This window comes from Ochlerotatus camptorhynchus, unplaced genomic scaffold, assembly GCF_037179485.1.
Source record: "Ochlerotatus camptorhynchus isolate MF236.1 unplaced genomic scaffold, CSIRO-AGI_Acam_v1.1 ptg000077l, whole genome shotgun sequence".
Lineage (NCBI taxonomy): Eukaryota > Metazoa > Arthropoda > Insecta > Diptera > Culicidae > Ochlerotatus > Ochlerotatus camptorhynchus.
In genome coordinates this window covers 11089913-11110928 of record NW_027040567.1, presented here as the reverse complement: position 1 = coordinate 11110928, position 21016 = coordinate 11089913, and the positions used below count along the sequence as shown (strand labels likewise).

Below are 21016 nucleotides of genomic sequence, written 5' to 3'. Positions count from 1 at the left end.
TGCTCTGCATCTGCCGATTTTAAGCTGCTTACAGATTTTTTTTTGTACTTTGGCACAGGGGTAGGAGTCATCGATTTCGAGTCGTGGCGACCGATCTTTCGACAAAACTTTGGTTCGCTTCAACCGTACAAGGACCTCTCGATGAAGATCGAGAAACAGAGGCATCCGAATCTGCCCCCCAAGTGGCTGGAAGCTGAGGTAAGCATGACTTGAAATTTTGTGTATAACGTTTCCTTTCGATGGTTTACTAACGAGTTGCCAAAAAAGCTGTCCAGGCTTTGGGTTTCACTCAAAGGAAAGGGGTCATATTCTCCTACAGAATCAAGCATGCAATTCTTCATCGTTTGCGAATCGAGTCTTCAAACCCTGCTGCAGACTAATTTCGATAATATCTGAAGGGTAGAATGTTTGGAATAAGCAAAACGGATAGGATTGTTTACTCATGCTTTTTTTTTCATTCTGCAATTCTTCCACTGACTGTTTTTGCAATCTATCAGGACCAAAGCCATCCGCCTGGAAAATGGGTATAAATTTGAATTAATGGAGCGTCATCACTTGGCAGCAAAGTGGCTGTGGACAAATGAAATGCTAAATTGAAGGAAAACAGCAAACCAAAGCTAAGGGAATATTATGCTTGTTCGATCGAATCATACGAAGAATGAAATCTTATTAACTGATTGAATTCCAGTGATTTAAACTTCACCAATTTCTGTACCCTGTACGCCGAGTTGTGAACCCGGATTGTGTTTTCCTCGGCAAAATTTTCCACTATAGGAAAAAAATATACTCCATTAACAAATTGCCTCATCATCGGAAACCCATTCCCTACGAATGGACTCAGGCTTTCCCCCAATGTTTCACTTCCAAGAACTGATGAAAGTTTACAGTTCCTTTTAGATCATCCATTTCGGTCGAAGGGTTCAATTTATAGACATTAGTGTCGACACGTGGCTCTAAAAATCACCAAAAACTCTCACCCCGGCACGAGATCATAAAAAGCTTATCGGAAAAACGAAATCGCTTTTACGACTTGGCAACCAACCTCGCAAAGACCAGACGGGCTTGGATAGGGGAAAAAAGAGTGCCGCTCGACTGTGTTCCAATTAAGACGCGTGTTATCCTAATGGCAGACTTGTCACGATGAAGTGACGGAAATTGGCACAATAAACGTCCGCCTGCAGTTCGCCTGCAACGCGGGTTCATTTTTATGGCCCCGCCCCAAATTAACCCCTTGCTGGGTCAGCTTGTGCACCGAGGGCTAATGAAACTGCTGTTCAATTTGCGAAACACCATTAATCAAACTTATCGATTCTGCAAGCAGGAAGGCAATTTGAGCAATTAAACCGGAACCCAATAGAAGCCTCTTCGACATGCGATGATGATGATGATGATGATGACGATGATGATGATTTGCTAAGAGCTCACAACTGTTGCTTGCTTGTGGGTAAACTGGTACGGCTGCCGCTGAAGAGAACAGTGCAACAGCAGCGCCGCCGTATGTGTAGTGTGGTCTCTAAGCTAGCGTCACTAATTTCCTTTTATTGCCCTCTCAGCAGGAAACTAATTTACTTTTAGGAAGTTTGCTTCCTTGCGGTTTTGCAGAAACGAAAAATATACAACGCTCATGTACGATAGGTACAGGTTGCAGGATCTGCTTCGCTTTGGTTGGATAGTCAGTTGCTGGTTGAAGCGGAACATGCTCTACGGGCGGAAACGGAAAGTCAGCCAAAGCGAAGCCAAGAATTATACCCCTCTTAGTACGCTTGTCGAATATCGTTTCCTGACTCAGAGATTATGGAGACGATGTGGCAAATCTAGGATTAAAGCAAACAATTTAAAAAACTTCTACTGAGCAGTTCCACGCCAGATGACGAAAAAACTAGCCGTTCTACGATTTGCAAGAAACCTTGCATAATTGTGTTTTATAAAATTGGGCCATTTTGGATCCCGCACTTTTTTTTTTAAATTGGCGTCTGCTATTTTTCAATAAATTGTAGTAGAAAAACGTCACTTCTGATCGAAATGATGTCCGAGACAACGTTGTAGGGAAAATATACACGAATATAAATATTCGAATTCTCAAAGAATTAAAAACAAAACCGGTATTCTACACGGCGAATGAGAGCGACTCAAATTTGAGTTTAGTTAACTTATAATCGCCAAAAATGCAGGAACTCAGCGATGAGTAAATTTGTCTCATAGTTTCCTGTGGAAAACCTAAAAAATCTGTCAGAAAATGAGGACATTGACGAAAATTTTATTCAGTCTCGGAGTAGTACCAATAGACTGAGTGAATCAAATCTTTCCTTTTCTCAAATTCGGGAATTTTCCCCTGGAAAATCCTGGGAAAACCTGGGAAAACATGAGGCAAATTACTCATCGCTGAGTTCCTGCACTTTATGTGATTTATGAGTTGACAAAACTCAAATTTGGGTTGTTCTCGTTCGCCGTGTACACAAAAGCGGACAAAGGTGATGCAGAAGGGATTTTGGACAACGGGGGAATATGACAATTGGATGAAGGAAAAAAATACTAATGGCCCATACAGGCAGTTGAGGATTGACCACCTCCCATCTATGGTTAAACAGGTGGATAAAACGTTGAAAGAATGCAATGCATTTATTGGAAACACTACGAGTCTATTGAAAGGTTCAAACCCTATTCTACTTAGGACCAAAGGTTTGCCAAACATTCACAAACCAGGAAACGGAATGAGGGAGATTATCTCGGCTGACGGATCACCCACTCATAGGCCAGTGATGCAAAATATCATGACACTCACGTGACACTCGTCTACGCATCAACCGACTATCGCTGACAGAACTTTTTGTCACGCAGTGAGAGGTAGAGTAATGGCAAACAACAATCACCAGTAATGGTCGCTGCTCACAAGCAAAACGTTACACTCACTGCTGATGATGAAAAGCACAACGAAAACAGTGAAGACTTCTGCAGTACGATCATGAGAAAAAAGCGAAACGACAGAAGAAAATGAAAACAATGCCTACGCATTCCCTGTTTGTCTCGGCAGGCGCGACTGTGTGAGTTACAATCAAAGCAGGCAACATAGCAAGCAAAGCAGCAACTGCTTCAAAACGAGCACAGATGAGTGTCGTGATTGTCGGGAATGACCGGGTCGGTGATGGATCACAACAAAAGACGACATTCACCAGTTGCTTTTTACTTCTTTCGTCAACTTGATGGATGCTCATGGAGAGAGCTTTGACGAGCACATTGATAGGAATGTACAAATCGTTACTACCATCCGCTGTTTGGCAATCGTGACTGTGATAGGTCGCAACTCTGCTAATAGGCTAGTAAAGGAATGTCAAAATATGCCTAACCCCTTTGCCACTAGCTCAGGTAACAGCACACAGGAATTCACAAATGAACTTCAGGCATCAGGAGAGATTCGGGAAGATGAAGTCGTGGTTTCATTTGATGTCACAGCACTTTTTTTTCGAGTGTACCAGTAAAGGAAGCCATCTGGCTTTTAGAGGACTGGCTTCTGAAGCAACGTGAGAATTCTACTTGGAAAAACAAATTTCGGTTATATCTGAAGCACACTTGTCTTTGTATGTAAGAAAATTATTTAATTTTCAGAGGAAATTTTTTCTAGTAAAAACTAAAGGTGCTCCTATGAGCAATCTGCTTTCACCATTTTTATGTGAATTGTTCATTACTAACCTAGAGATCGCAGTAGGCTACGCTTGAAAGCTGACGTGTTATTCTTTTGCTGCGTATTTTTCGTAAGCGAATTAAACACATTTTGGCTTTAAATTTGTTAATTTGTCTGCTAAAATTTAGTTGCAAGAGTTCATAAAGTTATAATTTAGTGATATATCGTGTTTTGCCTGTGATTGCCTTGAGTGGCTCGGTTGAACTTGAATCTAACCTCCAAAATAAACAACTCATATCCAGTTCCATTGTTGGTGTCGATTTTCATTACCTCCCGGGAGCCCGGTTATCCGAGTTCGGATGCTACACTTTCGGCGTTTCTATGGAAAGATAGTTCCAGTTGGTGAATTAGCCCGGAACGTGTTGATAATGTGTTCGTGGCGAGTTTTTGTGGTGATTCGGTGGCCGACGTTGCCGTGAATCAGCAAGTTTTCCGCTTGCAAAAGTGCTCGGCTGCTTGGTCTCTCGCCGGTGTCAGAGATTGCGAGCGATATTAAAGATGCCTCGATGGATACGCCCAAGACTGGACGGGCGGGAGTTGGTGGCCGCGAACTGTTCCTTGGGAAAAGCACTACAGGCGAACCTCCTCCCAGATGGCCATGACAATGCAAGGAAATTTGTTTTCGTTAAAGTAAGTATTACGACAAAGGTGCATCACGAAATGAGATGCAAAGCTTAGAGAAAATCAAAATTACGGGACCAATGGATTGGAGGATCAATTTAACATGGTGAGACCAGTCCAAATACATTTTACAATTTAAAAAAACATAAACTAAATACGTCCCAGGTTTGAAAAGAATATTGTCGTGTATGTAGTGTCAATATCCATTTGATAACAATGATGCATACATGCGGGCCTTATTGTAAGTGGAAGTAACCTCGGAATAGGCGTGACTCTCCAGACATTCTGAAATGGGTTGCTGGATATGCAATCACTTTCTAACTCCCGGACTAAAGCTGTCTACAATGACCATAAATGCGACATTGTAGAGAGAGTTCTTCTATAATAACACTGCGGGCCAGTGGGGGTTAGAGGGAATACACACACACAATTGTTCATTAGTAACATAGAAAATGTTCTGGAGGATGGGAATTTGTTGCCCAAGTGTTGGTATAGATACATTTTTAGCATTTTTCAAAAGGGAAGATTTATCAAAAACTTTGGAGGTCATAAGCAAAGTTCACATGTACATCAAATTTACTCACGAAGAAGAGAAAGACGGCAAACTCCCCTTCTTAGATCTTATCATTATCAGGGAAACGACTTCATTCAATTGCGAAATCTATAGGAAACCAACAAATACAAAGAGAGTAATACCAACAATCAATACGAAACTAACGATTTTAAATTGGCTCACCACTTTAGTATCCTATTGGTCCCAAGCAAACGATTAACGTACCCTATTCTAGTTGAAATTCTATTACTACACTATGTTTGTTTTGATTCGCTATGAAAGTTTGACAGATAAAATGAGGGGTTCGTGAATTTTCCTATGTTTCAAGGGGTGCATCGATTAGCTTGGGACCGAAGATAGTACCAGAGCTGCAGCTTCGTGTTATTTTCGGTTTTGACAACACTTTCACCCTCATTATCATATCAAGCGTAACTCCCCAAATCGACTTATCTGATCCAGTAAACAATCACCTCACTCGCCACCCTATGGAAACTGCCTTCCCACCCACACAAGCCCACAAAACCGGCTGTCAGGGCAAAGATTTCTGATGGTGGTGTGAGTCTGCGGAGTCTGCTCGAGCGGGCCAGCAGCCAAGACAGTACGTCAACTGATGCAGCCGCTCACAAAACCAAACACGACGATCCTACAATTGATGCATGATATGGATTTACTAAACCAAAACCAACCCAACCCAATATCACCAATACACACAACAACGTCAACATGGGTGCAATCAAGGTCAACAATTGCAGCTTTTAAAACATAATCTCGCTAAACCTTTCAAAAGAACCTAAGAGGAGAGGTGACAATACGGGGGCGGAAATGAACCACTTTTCTGTCAAACGTGAACCAGCTCATGATTGGCCGATTTCATGTGCGTAAGATAGAGATAGAGATGGATAAAGATAGAGATATAGATAGAAATAAAAGAGTAAGAAGCCAATTGTCACCTCTTCCTCTTAGAAAAGAACCAACTTATAATATTAAATTTTTGAAGTGTATTTACACGAATACAGCAACATTTAAAAGGTTTGCGCTAAAGGTTTGCGCTGAATTTATAAAGACGACATGTCAAAATTGGAACAATCGATATCTGTCTAAACCATAGGAAAAGTTCTAGACTAACATTTGAAAAGGGCGGAACTCCAAAATTACCATATCGAGAAAATCGCTTCCGAATTTTGATGACCTAAAAATTAATCCTATTTCACGACTTTCCATTTTCTGGATGATTTTATAAGCTTGACATATAGTTAATAGTGTAATCTATCATCATCCATACTTTAAACTCAAAAAAAGATTTCTTTGTCGTGAAATTGAGAAGAAAACATCATACGCCCTGATAATTTCTTTCATGTTGTACCCCCCGGATCTTCCATCCTTTGAACTGCCAACACTGGTGATACGCCGTAGAAGTACACCATCGGGATTTTTTGTTTGTTGTTCCACCTTGGTTCTTCGTTCGCAAATTTTGTGAGAGTGGAATTACGCCCGGAGATTTTTTGGTCTTCTTTTTGTTCGTTGTTTACACATTAAATATCAATCGGATGCGTTTCAAATGAATCGGGCGTGACTAGATACTACAGAATCAATACGTTTGGCATATTAAAACAATATAATTCGTTGTTTTGGTGCAAGGCGTAACAACCAGTTGCATAGTCGAGTTGAAAGTTGGAAATACGCCATGTAAAAAGAAACGTTTTTGATGATTTGAAGTGATATTGTCTTCGACTTTTTCGTGTTTATCGAGCAGTTTGTGAACTGTTCTCTCTATATGAGCCAAAATATGGTTTGTTTACATTTTGGCTCTTCCGCCCCTTTCAAATGTTAGTCTAGAAATGCCCTTCTAAAGTGAGTGGCAAACAAATTGCACTTTTCCAAAGCGGAGGAGGCGACTTCAGCTTGAGCTTGAGCTTGAGCTTGATTGACCGCCCACGGTTGCTACTCTGTTACTGCCAGATCAGCTGTAATTACACAGAGAACCAATAGACGATGCTTGGGACTAGCAATCATCCTCAATGTGTAAAAACTGGTGATCTTAAATTAGGCAATACCAGCGCCGGCCGCGCCCGAACACAGGTCAAGAAAGGAATGGGAAGGATTGTGTTGACATGACACTCGCTTTGATGGAAGCCGAGAACACCTCTGCACTTCCACGAGGAATCACTGGGATGTTGGATAAGAGGGTTGCGTTTGCAGCAGGGTTCGTTTTGGTAAACGAAGCTGAATTGATGTCCTAACGATCATATAACGCGAAGGAGCTTGGGACTAAACCCACGGTCTTCTGCTCAGTAAGCAGAACGAGCACTTTTTTAATCACCGAGTTGCTGTTATTACCATGTAGTAATATTAACAAATAAAACGATTGACGAATCTTGAATGTGGATGGGCCTGAGATTAGACTCATGATGTTCTGCTCAGTAAGCAAAAACGGTTGCTCTAAGGCCACCGAGCCCCTCTTATCACATAATACCGTTGCTCAAATTTGTGTATCCATTCAAACCCGGAACCAACGACAACAACGAGTTTTGCAAAATACACGATACACAAGCGATTTTACCATAAATCTCTTTGATATGTAAGGACCTGGGACCGCGTTTTTCTGCTCAGTAAGCAGGCCACTGTAACCGACGTTCTTTCAAATCCGAAAACTAAAAACTACGAAAAAGTACTTAGGCCTTCATTAAGTTCCACTTTCACGCGACGTTCAATGACAGGGTCCTATCCAGGATTACATCTGAAAAATCCAAATCTGGCCAACGCCCACCTAAACCTGTTCTAATCCACCTGAAATGACTAACGAATGGAAGACTTTGACTACCCAGCCATGCAATAGTCCCATTCCGTGCCTTATGGCAACTGGATGATTCTATTGCGCTCATCTTTTGGCACCACCCAGGGGAGACTTGGTCCTGTACCTAATGCTTAACTTATCTCCATTTCACTCAGCTACTCGCAATTTCTTGTGATATAGTGGGCGGAATATTATTATATGAGACAATTCAATGCAGACGTCTTTCCAAATTTGGCAGATCGACAGGTAATCGGTGAGTTACCACGATAGTTGCTATCCAACAACTCGACAACGTCCCATCGTCAACGCCTGCTATGAGAATTTCCCATTGCAGACGCCAACGAAATGACGTAATCGAGCTATCGATCAACTACCCTGGTTATCATCTGGTACCTTATAGCACGATGCTAGGAGGCGAACCGGAAGAATCGATGAGCTACCTCTCCCCCCCAAAGCGGAGGAGGCGACTTCATCGCCCAGAAACATCTCAACGGGTAACCCATTCTCCTTCCGTTTAGAGTCGACAAATTTCCAAAAATGTCGTGGGTCTGCGTAGATTTTCCTGAGTTCGTTTGCAGTAGCGTTTGTACAGAGAACGGTTATACGTGCGATAATTGATACTAGCACGTGCGAAATGTTGCTTGGAAAAAGGACAACGAGACTGGCAGTAGGTTCGGAGTGCTTTGGATCTTAGACGTTTGAGTCGTCGTAAATGTATATTTCCCCAAGGTGGTTTCGAAGATGGCCTGCGCAGTGGAACAAAATCAATCAAGTAACTCTTCAACACACTGGTGAAGTACTCTACAGCAATGTCAATATCTTCAGCGGATTCAAGGATGTGCCAGTCAGTTTGGCGAAGCGCTTCAAGTAATCCTCCAAAATCAGCGCGGTGAAAGTCAAGTCCATGTTCGTCCGGGAAACACTCAAATTCAGTGGGCTGTGCGAGACTGATAGTTACTTCAAAAGCGGGATTTATTATCTTAAAGATAAATCGTCCAGCTCAAACCTTTTCAGGGGTAAGAGGGGGACCATCATCATCATGAAAACAATAAATAGAGTTTAGGAAAATTAGCAAGGCTTTTGACAGCCACCAGGACTTTGTAGTATGTTGGTGATATTTTTGAAGATGATTCATAAGATTTTTAAAGTACATGTGAATATTGAGTTACTTAAGCAGTCTGAATTACGTTAGAGTTCTGAATTGCCCTAGAATTCAGAATTTTAAGGTAGTTCTGAAAATAGTTTACAGTGAATTGTGAGGCGAATTCCCTGTGAAACCAAGGGAGAATTTCAGCTTAATTATGAGTACAGTTCCATCCATCTTTGTGGGCTTCGTCACCCGTCGTTCAGGCGTATTGTGAGTGCCACAAAGTGAGGGTTCGATTCCCGCTCCAGCCGGTGTAACTTTTTGCAACCTGAAAATTTACCTACTGACACAGAGAACCAGAGCTTAAAAATATTGACTGCTTAGGCTGAGTGTGAAAGCACTGCACTATTCAATCCATTGCTCTGTCCAGACCGTTTGTACCAAACGGTAGAGGACGAGGCAATGAAAGAGCCAACAAAAACATTCAGTCACTCGCACCGCTTGCCTTCGCTCACACAGCATGTAATTGAGGCATTTTTCCATAGAAAATGTACGCTCAGTCATTCAAAACAAGGATTGGGCATCACGGAAGAATAAACGTGTTCGGCTGTCAGTGACTCGTTTACATCTCAATCATTCAGACTCTCACGATGCAGGGAATGATGAGGCAGATGGCAGTTCATATTCATATGAAAATGACTCATTGGACCTGACTGTTTTGCGCACTGCAGAGAACAGACATCCAAGTCAAATTCCTAAAGTGTGTAAGAAATTTAACTCAACATGAATGTCAAAATTGTTGTGAGCAAAACATTGTTTGTTTAAAACCGATCAAAACATGGGCCACAAGTGCGAGTTTTATTGGTGCGCAAATAAACAAGGTCACAATTTTCCTAAGGATGCTGAATTGCCCGAACTACAGGAGATTTTCTTCTCACGTGGAGTCCAAGCGCTTGCAATGAAAAAGTTATTATCCGACCACTTCCACCGGAGGTTTTTCGAATTCCTTGAATAACGGATGCAGGTTAAGCAGTGTTCAAGTATTACCACATTTTTCTGAATTTAAATGAAGGTTAATTGGTGTTCACACCCTCACTGAATCATTTGAAGATACGCCGCAGTAAACTCAAGAAAAGTCAATTTTGCTCCTGACTATTGTAGATCTACAGGAAACTGTAAAAGACCTTAGTTTTTTATTCGATAATAATGGTTCCGCAGAACTCGATTAATTTCCGTTGTTTTGTCTTGTTTGTTTTGAACTTATTTGACCTTTCATTTGGATACACGGTCAAAAAATAAACTTAAATTTCAGTTCAGTTTACTCATTAATCGCAAAAAGTGATAACCAGGCATGGCAAAGCATTTACATTCATTTCGTTCATTCATTTACATTCATTTGCCTCTAACTTTTTTCATCAACAGAATTCCATGAAATGATGAATGAAGTTTTTGTAGGTTTTGATATTGGCTACAAGCTATTGGCTAACTCAAATCTATATATCTTATGCATGATGAACCGGGGTGAACAGAGCTTACCTATGTTTTTCAGTGAATGTAAATTACATTCACTGAAAAATAGTTACAAGTTCTGCCCGCTCTAGTTCATCATACATAAGAGGCACAGATTTGAGTTACCGACAAAAGTTGTAGTTAATATCAAAACCTACAAAAGTTTCATACATCATTTAACGGAATTCTGTTGATGGAAAAAGTAAGAGGCAAATAAATGTAAATGAATGAACGAAATGAATGTAAATGATTTGCCATGCCTGGTGATAACTCGAGTCGCAACATTCCATATGGCGCTAGTGTTTCTAACGTATTTTAATTTGAATTCTTACACATAATTTTTCGAAAAAATTGTTTAAGCTTGCGCTTCTCGAAACGAAAAACTTTTTTATACAAGCGTTCGTACAAAATATCTTTCGTTTCGAGATGCGCAATGTGCCCTTTGCTCTCTGTGCTACTGGTGTGTTGTTAGTTGTTCAGTGTTAAGTATGCAATCTGTGCAACCTCTGGTTGAAGACGTTGTCAATTGTCTTTAAAAAACTCTGATGACATTTGCATGGAGATTTTGTGATGAAAAGAAATAGTTGGAATTCGGAAGAGAAATCATAGAAAATTCTTAAGATGAAACTTAAGCAGTATGCTGATACGAATCGTGAGAATAATTTCAATGAAATTCTGTCCAATGTTACTGTAGAGATTCATTTTTATCATATTTTAAGTAATTTAAACAGAATTATGCGAAAAGAATATCTGGCAGTTTATGGAATACTTTCAAGGCCATTTTTCCAAAGCACTTGAGTACTTAGGACATACTGAAGAGGATTTCAAAACAATTCTAACATTACCTACAAAGTAGTTCAAATGGTATTATCGGATAAGTCTGAGAAGAGTGTGACGGTCATTCTGAAGAATGCAGCAAGGACATTATTAAGAATATTCCAAGGGAATTTCATAGAGAGAAAATGGAGTGAAAATTATGCAAATTCTTGGATATTATTACAGTTTGAGGGAATTTTGGAATCGGAGAGTGATTTATAAGATATTACAAGAGATAATGCTAAGAACTCTGAAAAAGTTTGGATATTATCAATATTATTTTAGGGGAATCCAGAAAGTCAAAGCAAACATTTCATTTGTTTGCTGAGATTCAGCTTAGCTTTATCCGAGACTCAGCAATCATATGTCACTTTTGCAGAAATCTCAGTGAAATTTATTTTTGTCGAGATTTGCACAGCCGAGCTCGGTAGAACAAACTAAGTGTGTATGATGGAATTCTAGCATGATTCAAATGGAACTCTAAAAAAAGGACGAAGATGCCCTGTGAAGAGTTCCAACTAAATTCAGACTAACAACAAATTTCATGATTCGGAACACAGAAAAATATAAATTCCAGAATTTAGAATCATTTGAAGATTCTGACTGCTTTCAAAAATAACTTCCATTTAATTTGTATCATAAAATTATTCATAATGGTCATACGAATATTGGAGTTACCCGTACACTGAACGAAAACTTCTTCGACTGATTATTTTATTGCTCGAGCCCTGCAAGCGATATGCTGTCGAATTTCGGATTATTTCCTTATGGTTGAATTCGTCATCAACTGACTATTTATGACTGTCCTCCAAATAAAAGGTGATATTATTTGAAAATTAACTGTAAAACATATAGGGCTCAGAGAACAATAATTTTAGGATAAGATGACTTGAAATGCTTTAGATTAAATTATTAATTCGATTGTATACATTTCCATATTGAATAGCCATGATCAGCCTTTCATAATGGATACAAAAATTCCATTTTGGTTGGTAGAGGAAACTTCCTCCACCACGAAATAGACAATTTACAGTTTCCACGGTTTACCAATGGCCGTACCACCTGTGATAGCGATGGTTATGCTTCCACCTCGTTTGTCTGCTCAGAGCAACAAATGTCGCTTGATCGAATTATTTACATAATCGTTTTGAATGATTTGCGTTAAGGGGCTGAGCCATTACCAAATTAATTTCAATTTAAGATGACTAACATTCTGCAGATAGCATTACGTATTCCAACTGAAGGCCGTATCCCCTTTCATAACAATATTCATGCTGTATTCGAGAGGAAAATCATTTGATTTCAAAACAACAGTCATCCGGGTTGCAGCTATCATTCGAAAAGGCGATTTCTATTTGAATGGTCTGAGGTTTCATTCGAACTGAGGACGGTGGTTTGGTTCAGTGTATCCGACAGAGCCGCCATTTTATTTAAAAAAAAAGTCAAACGCTGTCAAAATCAAAATCTGGAAAAGTATATTGTAAGACAATACGTCAACCAGCGTTGCCAGTATTCCGGATTTTTCTGGATTTTTCAGATTTTTAGTCGTCTTGCCAGATACACAGACATACCACGTATATTTCCAGATTTTTAAAATATGTTCTAGATTTTCCCAGATTTTTTAAACATGTTGCTTTAAAAATATCCTTGCAATTGATTTACCCTCTAATAAAAAAAATAAAAAGCCAAACTTGCTACTCTAATTATTACAGGCCATTAACGTTGAACATTATTGGAATTTTAAGGTAATTCTGAAAATAGTTCGCAGTTAAGTGTGAGGCGAATTCTTTGTGAAATCAAAGGAAAAATTCAAGCTACTTCTGAGTAGATTTACATCCATCTTTGTGGGCTTCGGGGTCTTGCGGTGTCACCCATCATTTAGGTTTATTGTTAGCGCCACGAAGTGTGGGTTCGATTCCCGCTCCAGCTTGCAAATTTTGGCAACCTGAAAATTTCCCTACTGGTCTAATGGGTGTGGTGTGTTGTCCGTTGTCTAGTGTTAAATATACAGTCTGTGCAACCTCTGGTTGAAGACGGTGTCAATTGGGTTGTCAACTCTGATGACAATTACATGGATATTTTGACAATAAAGGAAATACAATCCGGAAGAGAAATCATAGAATATTCTGATGATGAAACTTAAGGAGTATGCTGATACGAATAATGAGAATAATTTCAATTGAATTTTGTCCAATGTTTCTAAGGAGATTAATTTTAATAAAATTTTAAGAGCAATTTCTGGGAGACTTTCAAAACCATTTTGGTAAAGTACTTGCGTACTTAGGTAATACTGAAAAGGATTTAAAACAATTCTGACATAATCCTACAAAGCAGTTTAAAGGGAATTATCAGATAAGTCTGAGAAGAGTGTGACGGTCATTCTGAAGAGTATACCAAGGAAATTGTTAATAATATTTTAAGAATTGCATAGAGAAAAATGGATACAAAATTGAGCCAAGTCTTGGGAATTATTACCAATTTGAGGGAGTTGTGGAATTGGAGAGTTATTTATAAGAGATTACAAGAGGTAATGCTTAGAACTCTTAGAATGTTACTTGAAAAGTTTAGATATTATCAAGATTATTTTAGGGGAATATAGAATAAAAAATATGATGGAATTCTAGGATGATTCGAATTGAACTAAAAAAAGGCGAAGATATCCTGTGAAGAGTTCCAATTAAATTCAGACTAACAAAAAAAAAATCATGATCCATGACGCAGGAAAAATATTAATTCCGGAATTTAGAATGATTGCAAGGTCCTGAGACTTCAAAAATGAAGCTATCAGACTTTTAATTTAGTATTATAATAAAATTATTCTTTGGCATAATGGTCATGTGAATAGTGGAGTTACCCGTAGGTTAGGTAAACTGTGTGTGAGTTCCACGATGCAAGGCTTTGATTCCCACTTCAGCTCGGTGAATTTTACTTTAAAATTAAATTGCCTACTGGTCTGCTAGGTTTTGTGTGTTATATTAAAAATTTAAAGAATTAAACTGTAAATCTTATCAACCTCAGAGTAGTATTAGAATTATTTAGGACTAATAAAATCTTTAAATTCTGGTACTACATCAAATAGTAAGGTCTACATCGACTATTTGTTCAAAAGATCCATCCCATCAAATTTTCTTGATTCTTTGCTTCTCATTCTTTTTAAAAAAGTTACAGTTTAAAAAACAATTGTAACCATATTTTCTGTTGTTTTTTACCCACATTTAACTCAATTTTGGAAATGCTTCGTAATGAATATTTGAACTTTTTGTGCACACCGTGTCAATACTTTTCAACTTTTGGATGATTTTAGCAATGCTTACAAGTTATTTTCTTTATTTAATTTATTTAAACATGTAATTTATAACCATTCTAGTACTTTAAATAAATTCCAGATGATCATACTGACCTATTTTTACGAGATATTGGCACATCACTTTGATTTCAATAGCATTATGTTAAAAAGAGGATTTTTCGGAGCATTCCAGATTTTATATTTTACCTGGCAACGCTGACATCAACTACTGATGCAGGCGCTCACAAAACCAAACACGTCGATCCTACAAGTGATGCCCAGTGTTGCCAGTTTTCCAGATTTATCTGGATTTTACAGATTTTTCGTCGTCTAGCCAGATACACAGACAGATCACGTTTATATCCAGATTTTAATATGTTCGAGATTTTCCCAGGTTTTAAAAATATGTTGCTTTATAAATATCTTAAATGGACCCTCTAATCAAAAAAATAAAAAGCCAAACTAACGACTTTAACCGATAAAGGCCATCAACGTTGGACATTATTGCAACATCATACGTGGTATTGTTACAGCATGTTTGCAATGGGTTGCAGAATCATGAAAATTGAAACATTTTCTAAACATTATAGGCTGTATAAAATCTTCACGTTTTTTTAAATATCGAGCCAGGATTATTTTTTTGTTCTTGTTGAGATTCTGGCTACATTTAATTTTTTTTTAATCCTGGATTTATAAAAAATCATTATTTCTTAATTTTGGAATTTAGAAAAATCGAAAACTGTTCAGGATTGAAAACAATAAATTGAGCTATGGAAAATTAGCAAGGCTTTTGAATATAGACAACCACTAGGACTTTGAAGTATGTCCGTGACATGTTTGAGGATAATTAATTAGATTAATTTTAAAATAGAATTTTAAAGTACCTGTGAATATTGAGTTACCTTACCTTAGAATTCTGAATTGCCCTAGATTTCATAATTTTAAGGAAATTCTGAAAATAGTTTACAGTGAAGTGTAAGTATGCAGTCTTTGATTGAAGTGAAGATTGTGTTTGGCAAACTCTGATGAAGATTTCATGGAGATTTTGTGACGAAAGGAAACAGTTAGAATTAGGAAGAGAAATCATAGCAAATTCTTAACATGAAACTTAAGGAGAATGCTAATATGAATCGTGCAAATAATTTCAATGGAATTCTGTCCAATATTTGACAGACTTTCAATGTTATTTTGGCAAAGTACTTGAGTACTTAGAGTACACTGAAGAGGAATAGTCTGAGAAGAATGTGATAGTCATTCTGAAGAGCGTACCAAGGAAATTATGAAGAATATTCTAAGGGGATTTCATAGAGAAAAAATGAGACAAAATTATGTCAATTCTTGGAAATTATTACCAGTTTGACGGAATTGTGGAATCAGAGAGATTACAAGAGATAATGCTAAGAACTCTGATGTTACTGAAAAAGTTTGGATATTATCAAGATTAGTTTAGGGGAATCCAGAATAGAAATATGATGAAATTCTAGGATGATTCAAAGTGAACTCTGCAAATGAAGTAAATTTCATGATCTGGGACCCAGGAAAAATATCAATTCCAGGATTTTGAATCATTTCAAGATCCTGAAACTTCAAAAATGACGCTTTTAGACTTTAATTTTTGTTACCTAATAATATTATTCTTCGGCATAAAATTATTTGTAATGGTCACTTAGAGTAGTGTGTGAGTACCACGATGTTAGGCTTTGATTCTCACTTGAGCCAGGAGAATTTTAGTTTAAAATAAAATTGCCTACTGGTCTACCGAGTGTTGTGAGTTGTATGATGTCAAGAATGAAATTGGAAGTCTGATCAATCTCAGAGAAATATTACAATTATTTAAAACTAATAAAAAAATAAAGACATATTCTGTTACTGCATCAAATATTAAGGACTTAATCGACCATAGGTTTAAAAAAATCATCTCATCAAAGATGCTTGACTCTTTGCTGCTTCAGAATTCTAAAAATATTTTCTGCAGTATTTAACCAAAAATTTAAATCAATTTAGAAATGCTGCGTAATGGATTTTTAAACATGGATTTCATAAACATTCTGGTAGTCTTTGAATAAATTCCAGATGATCATATTGACCGATTTTTACGGGAAATCACTTGCACATCACTTTGATTTCAGTAGCATTATGTTAAAAACATGATTTTTTAAAGCATTCCAGATTTATCCAGATTTTATATTTAGACTGGTCCAGATTTTTCTGAAAATGACCTGGCAATGCTGGTGATGCCTGATATGGATTTCCTAAACCAAAAACAAACCAACTCAATATCACTAATACACACCACAACGTCAACATGTGTGCAATCAAGGTCAACACTTGCAGCTTTTAAAACAGAAGCTCGCTAATGGGGTGTTTACATCTGTGCGGATTTAGTCGCGCTAGTGGACTCGCCAACTAGCACGATTTTCAGTTGCTTCTGCAGGTAGACGCTGATGCCCTGTTATCATGATGCTTGTGAGCTTTTTAGCTAGCAGCTAGCTCATTAGCGCTAGTGAGAGAGCATAAGTGTAAACAACCCATAAACCTTTCAAAAGAACGTTGATCGGCTCGGCAAAGGTCAATCTCTCTTTCCAATGCCAACGTCTAGTTCCACACCGACGTTCACCGATCATCCGTTGTGGTTTCCATTCGATACGCCAGGCGTGCCTACTCATATTCATTCGTCTTGAGGTTGTATCCAAGACACGACCGTAGGTTTGACATAGCATTACGTGCTCGATATCAATATTCGGCGACTGTGTTAGGGAAACCACGATGATTTCAACGGCGTATCACCAGTGTTAGCAGTTCAGAGGGTGGAAGATCAAGGTGCAACGACTTGATTGGGCGCAAGATTTTTGGTTCTCAATTACACCGCAAAAAAACACTTTTCTCGTGTTCCTGTTCATGCTCATTCTTCTTCTTCGCATTTCAAACTTATTGCTTATCGCATATTTGCTTATTGCGTGCTATCAACTAAGTGTTCTAGATGTACTTCCACAGTTGTGCATTAATAGCTTTCGAAATCTGTACATTCAAACATTGTAACCTAATTGAAACCTCCGTTTACGAAGTCTTTTTTTTTACGCAATATTCAATTTACGTCCCTCTTTTTACGTCGTAGTAAATCCCAAATAACGAGTTTTCTTCTTACAAAGTTAATTCCAAATTACGAGTTTTTTGCGATTTTTGGAAACTGGGAAATACTATGAAATAGACCACAATATGGGTATTTTTGGAGTCGGAGTGACATGTAGGGACCGGAAATCAATGTCTGACACCATTTTGAAATCCAAGATGGTGGCTCCCGGTTACAGAAAACTTGGAAATTCTGTCAAATACCCCACAATATAAGTATTTTTGAAATCGGTTTTCTCGATATGGTGATTTAGGGAATTCGCCCTTTTCAAATGTTAGTCTAAAGGGTGTTCCACATCAAATTGCATCACGGAAAAAATGCTGTGAAAATTACCTAAGTGACCGATCCTTTTCAAACTTTCAGACAATAAAATATAACCCATTGGTAAGCTGTTGGCATATTTATTTCATTCAACTTCAATACCATAACCGTACGCTTGCACCTTACGCTTAACTCCACTCATTAGGTTCTGTACAACATCTGGCTGCAGCTTCTTCTGTACGGAATACCACTTTTTCTTCATGTCTTCCTCAGATTTGACCTCCTTGGGATGCTTCCGTAGTGCCTGCTCCATAATAGCCCAGTATTTTTCGATGGGCCTTAGTTCCGGTGCGTTGGTGGGGTTCATGTCCTTGGGTACGAAAGGGACCCCGGACAACATTTGGATAGTGGCACGAAGCTAGATCCGACCAGAAGATCGTGAGGCCCTTGTGTTGCTTTAACAGATGAAGCAGACGCTTCTGTAGACACTACGTGCGGTAGATCTCACAGTCCCGGTAGTCATGAACGGTGCACTCCGTTTGCCACATGAGCAGATCGCTTGCCAAATCATGTATTTCTTGGCAAACTTTGAAAGTTTCTGCTTCCCTACTTCCTCCGGAACATCAAACTTGTGCTGGGTGGTGAAGAACAGTAGCCCCGGAAGCTGCCGGAAGTCCGCCTTGACGTAAGTCTCATCATCCATGATGAGACAATGAGGCTTCGTCAGCATCTGGGTGTACAGTTTCCGGGCCCGTGACTTTCCCACCGTATTTTGCCGTTTGTCACGATTTGGAGCCTTCTGCACTTTGTACGTATGCAGCTCTCTGAATGAAAGACTTGGACAGATTCAACTTTTTGGCCACATCCCTGGCCGAAGCATTGAGATTCCACTTAAACGCTTTCACGACACGCTTGTGAACCTGATCACTAATAGAACATCCATTCTGACCGCATTTCTCCTTCCGTTCGATGCTCAGAGTTTCGTAGAAACGTTTAATCACACGACTCACCAGTGACTGCACGATTCCAAGTTTTTTTTTCCGATGTCCCAATGAGAGAGTTGCGGATTGTCCAGGTGCTTGTGCAAAATCAATTCGCGACGTTGCTTTTCGGGTGACGCCATTTTTTTCAACTTTCGAAAAACTGACAGCGATAAAAATACAGTGTAAACAATACACTCTAAACTACTTTTTCCCAAATTTTCAAGAGAAAATGCCCAATAGAGATCTCCAAGCGCAATTTCACGAACACTAAAATTCAGCATCCATTTAGTAAAATTAAGAAGAAGAAGAACCGAAAAGGTATCGCGATATCACAACTTCTTAAAAAGGTAGCGCGCGGTCTCACGCACACTTTTGTGCATTTGGAGAACTCTATGGGTAATTTTCTACAGCGTTTTTTCCGTGATGCAATTTGATGTGGGACACCCTTTAGAACTCTTCCCACTGCAATTAGAGCCCACGACCACGAAGTCTGCTAATCATGTTAAAAAGACATTTTCTCAACACGCTCAATCTTTATCCACCGCCAATCGCTAAGTTCACAAGAGCGCTCGGTTTTCCTTTATAAAAACTACAACACCTCACACACACCCACATCATTACCCACCATCACCATTTTTCACCATCGGTTTCTTTATACTTCTCCCTCTGTTTCAGGCAACCAGACGGTTCGAATCAACAGGCCGGGACTTCATGGCTCAAACGTTGCAGCTGGCCAAGCAGCTACGGCCCCGGGCAGCGTGGGGCTATTATGCCTTTCCGTACTGTTTCAACATGAACGGGGGCTCCGGGAATGGCCAGCGGGAGGACTGCTCCGCCGAAGTGCAACGGGAAAATGACCGGTAATAAACTGCAGCCAGATAGAGGCAGCCATCTATCTAGGAGGAACTCTCCTGGCCTATCTGTGTGTAGAATAAGTGCATGTTTTGGATTCAGCTGGCGTTGAAGCTGAGTTAACCCGAGTAAAAATTTTGTCCATTATCGGTTTTTTTTTTTTGGAAAATCGACTTTTCAACGCTAGAAATGTGACTAGGTATCTTCACGGTAATCATTCTTGATTCAAATGATTTTTGTAAACTCAATTCTCCTTTCGGGTCCCAAGAAAAAAAAGGCATCCTCATCCAACACCAGCATTCAACAACTGCTATCAAGCATGCCACAGAGAACTGAACCGAAATTAATAAATTATCATCCTGTAGTGTCGACGTTGCCTATCCTTCTATCCGAGAGCTGTGAACCAGTTCTTTCTCTAGGCCATTTTCCACACCAACTGTCGACAGCTCTCCCACCACATTCTCCGAAATGCATTCTCTAATCCCACTCCGCTTGGGTTTCAGAAATTCCCAAGATCCCAAACACATAGCCAACATTGCTCCATGGAAAAGTGACTCCCCCATTTGTGCTTTTGTTTACTTGCTAGAAACTCTCCTATTCTTTTTTTTTCTACTACAGCATCCAGTGGCTATTTGACGATTCGGACATTATCTTTCCGTCGGTTTATCTGAGGGAGAAGCTCGGTGCTGGCGATCGAGTCAAGCTGATCCGGGGGAGAGTGAAGGAAGCGGTCCGGGTGGCTGGCAGGGCCCAAGTGCAACCGAAGCCACGGGTGCTGACATACATTCGGTATGTCTATACGGACAGCATCAAGTTCTTGACCGAGGTAAGTTATGCTCTCGAGCGGGTGGTTAAAACTTCGGGTGTTGATTTGGTTCGTTGTGGAAGTAAATGTGGTTCTTTGGGGTTACACAAAAATTGATGTTTATGTTGGAAATCATTTGAAGCGCGGTTGGCATGAATAATGCACGAGGAAATATTTTACTGTTTGAGGGTGCACAGAGAGCTTAGTCAGTTTAGGCACGGTTTAACCAAGTTCGCATTGGAAATGTCCCATTCAAGCGTCATGTGTCAACGTTTAGACGCACTGCACGCATAATTTTGAGCGAGAAATCGTAAAATTTGAAAAAGACCTATCCAAGGGGTAAGTAATTGTGCCACCTTGTGTTAAACACAGCAAAAACACACATGGACACACTTCAAACACCCTTCCGCTACAAGAATGCTATTTTGACGTAGGATTACGTCTTTCGGCAAAATCAACCGCGTTACAAAACATGGTCAGGTTTTGACCACTTATAACTCTGTCAATATCAGATGGATTTTGATTCTAAACAAGCCAATCGATTTGAAAGTTTTCTACAAATCTACTAAAATAAACAGTTTATCAATTTTCAATAGGTCACTATTGAAAATTACACAAATGTCCAACTGTTGCAATGGTG

The 21016-nt window shown here is 39.2% G+C and overlaps 1 protein-coding gene across 1 annotated transcript in view; it reads left to right on the top strand.

The window, feature by feature from the left end:
- Positions 1-21016, top strand: part of LOC135697752 (hyaluronidase Tab y 2.0101-like) — a 104488-nt gene that overhangs the window by 54690 nt on the left and 28782 nt on the right. The window contains exons 3-5 of the mRNA XM_065217556.1: positions 59-198; positions 19395-19579; positions 20190-20397. Coding sequence (XP_065073628.1) covers positions 59-198; positions 19395-19579; positions 20190-20397 — 533 coding nt within the window. The remainder of the gene's footprint in view (positions 1-58; positions 199-19394; positions 19580-20189; positions 20398-21016) is intronic.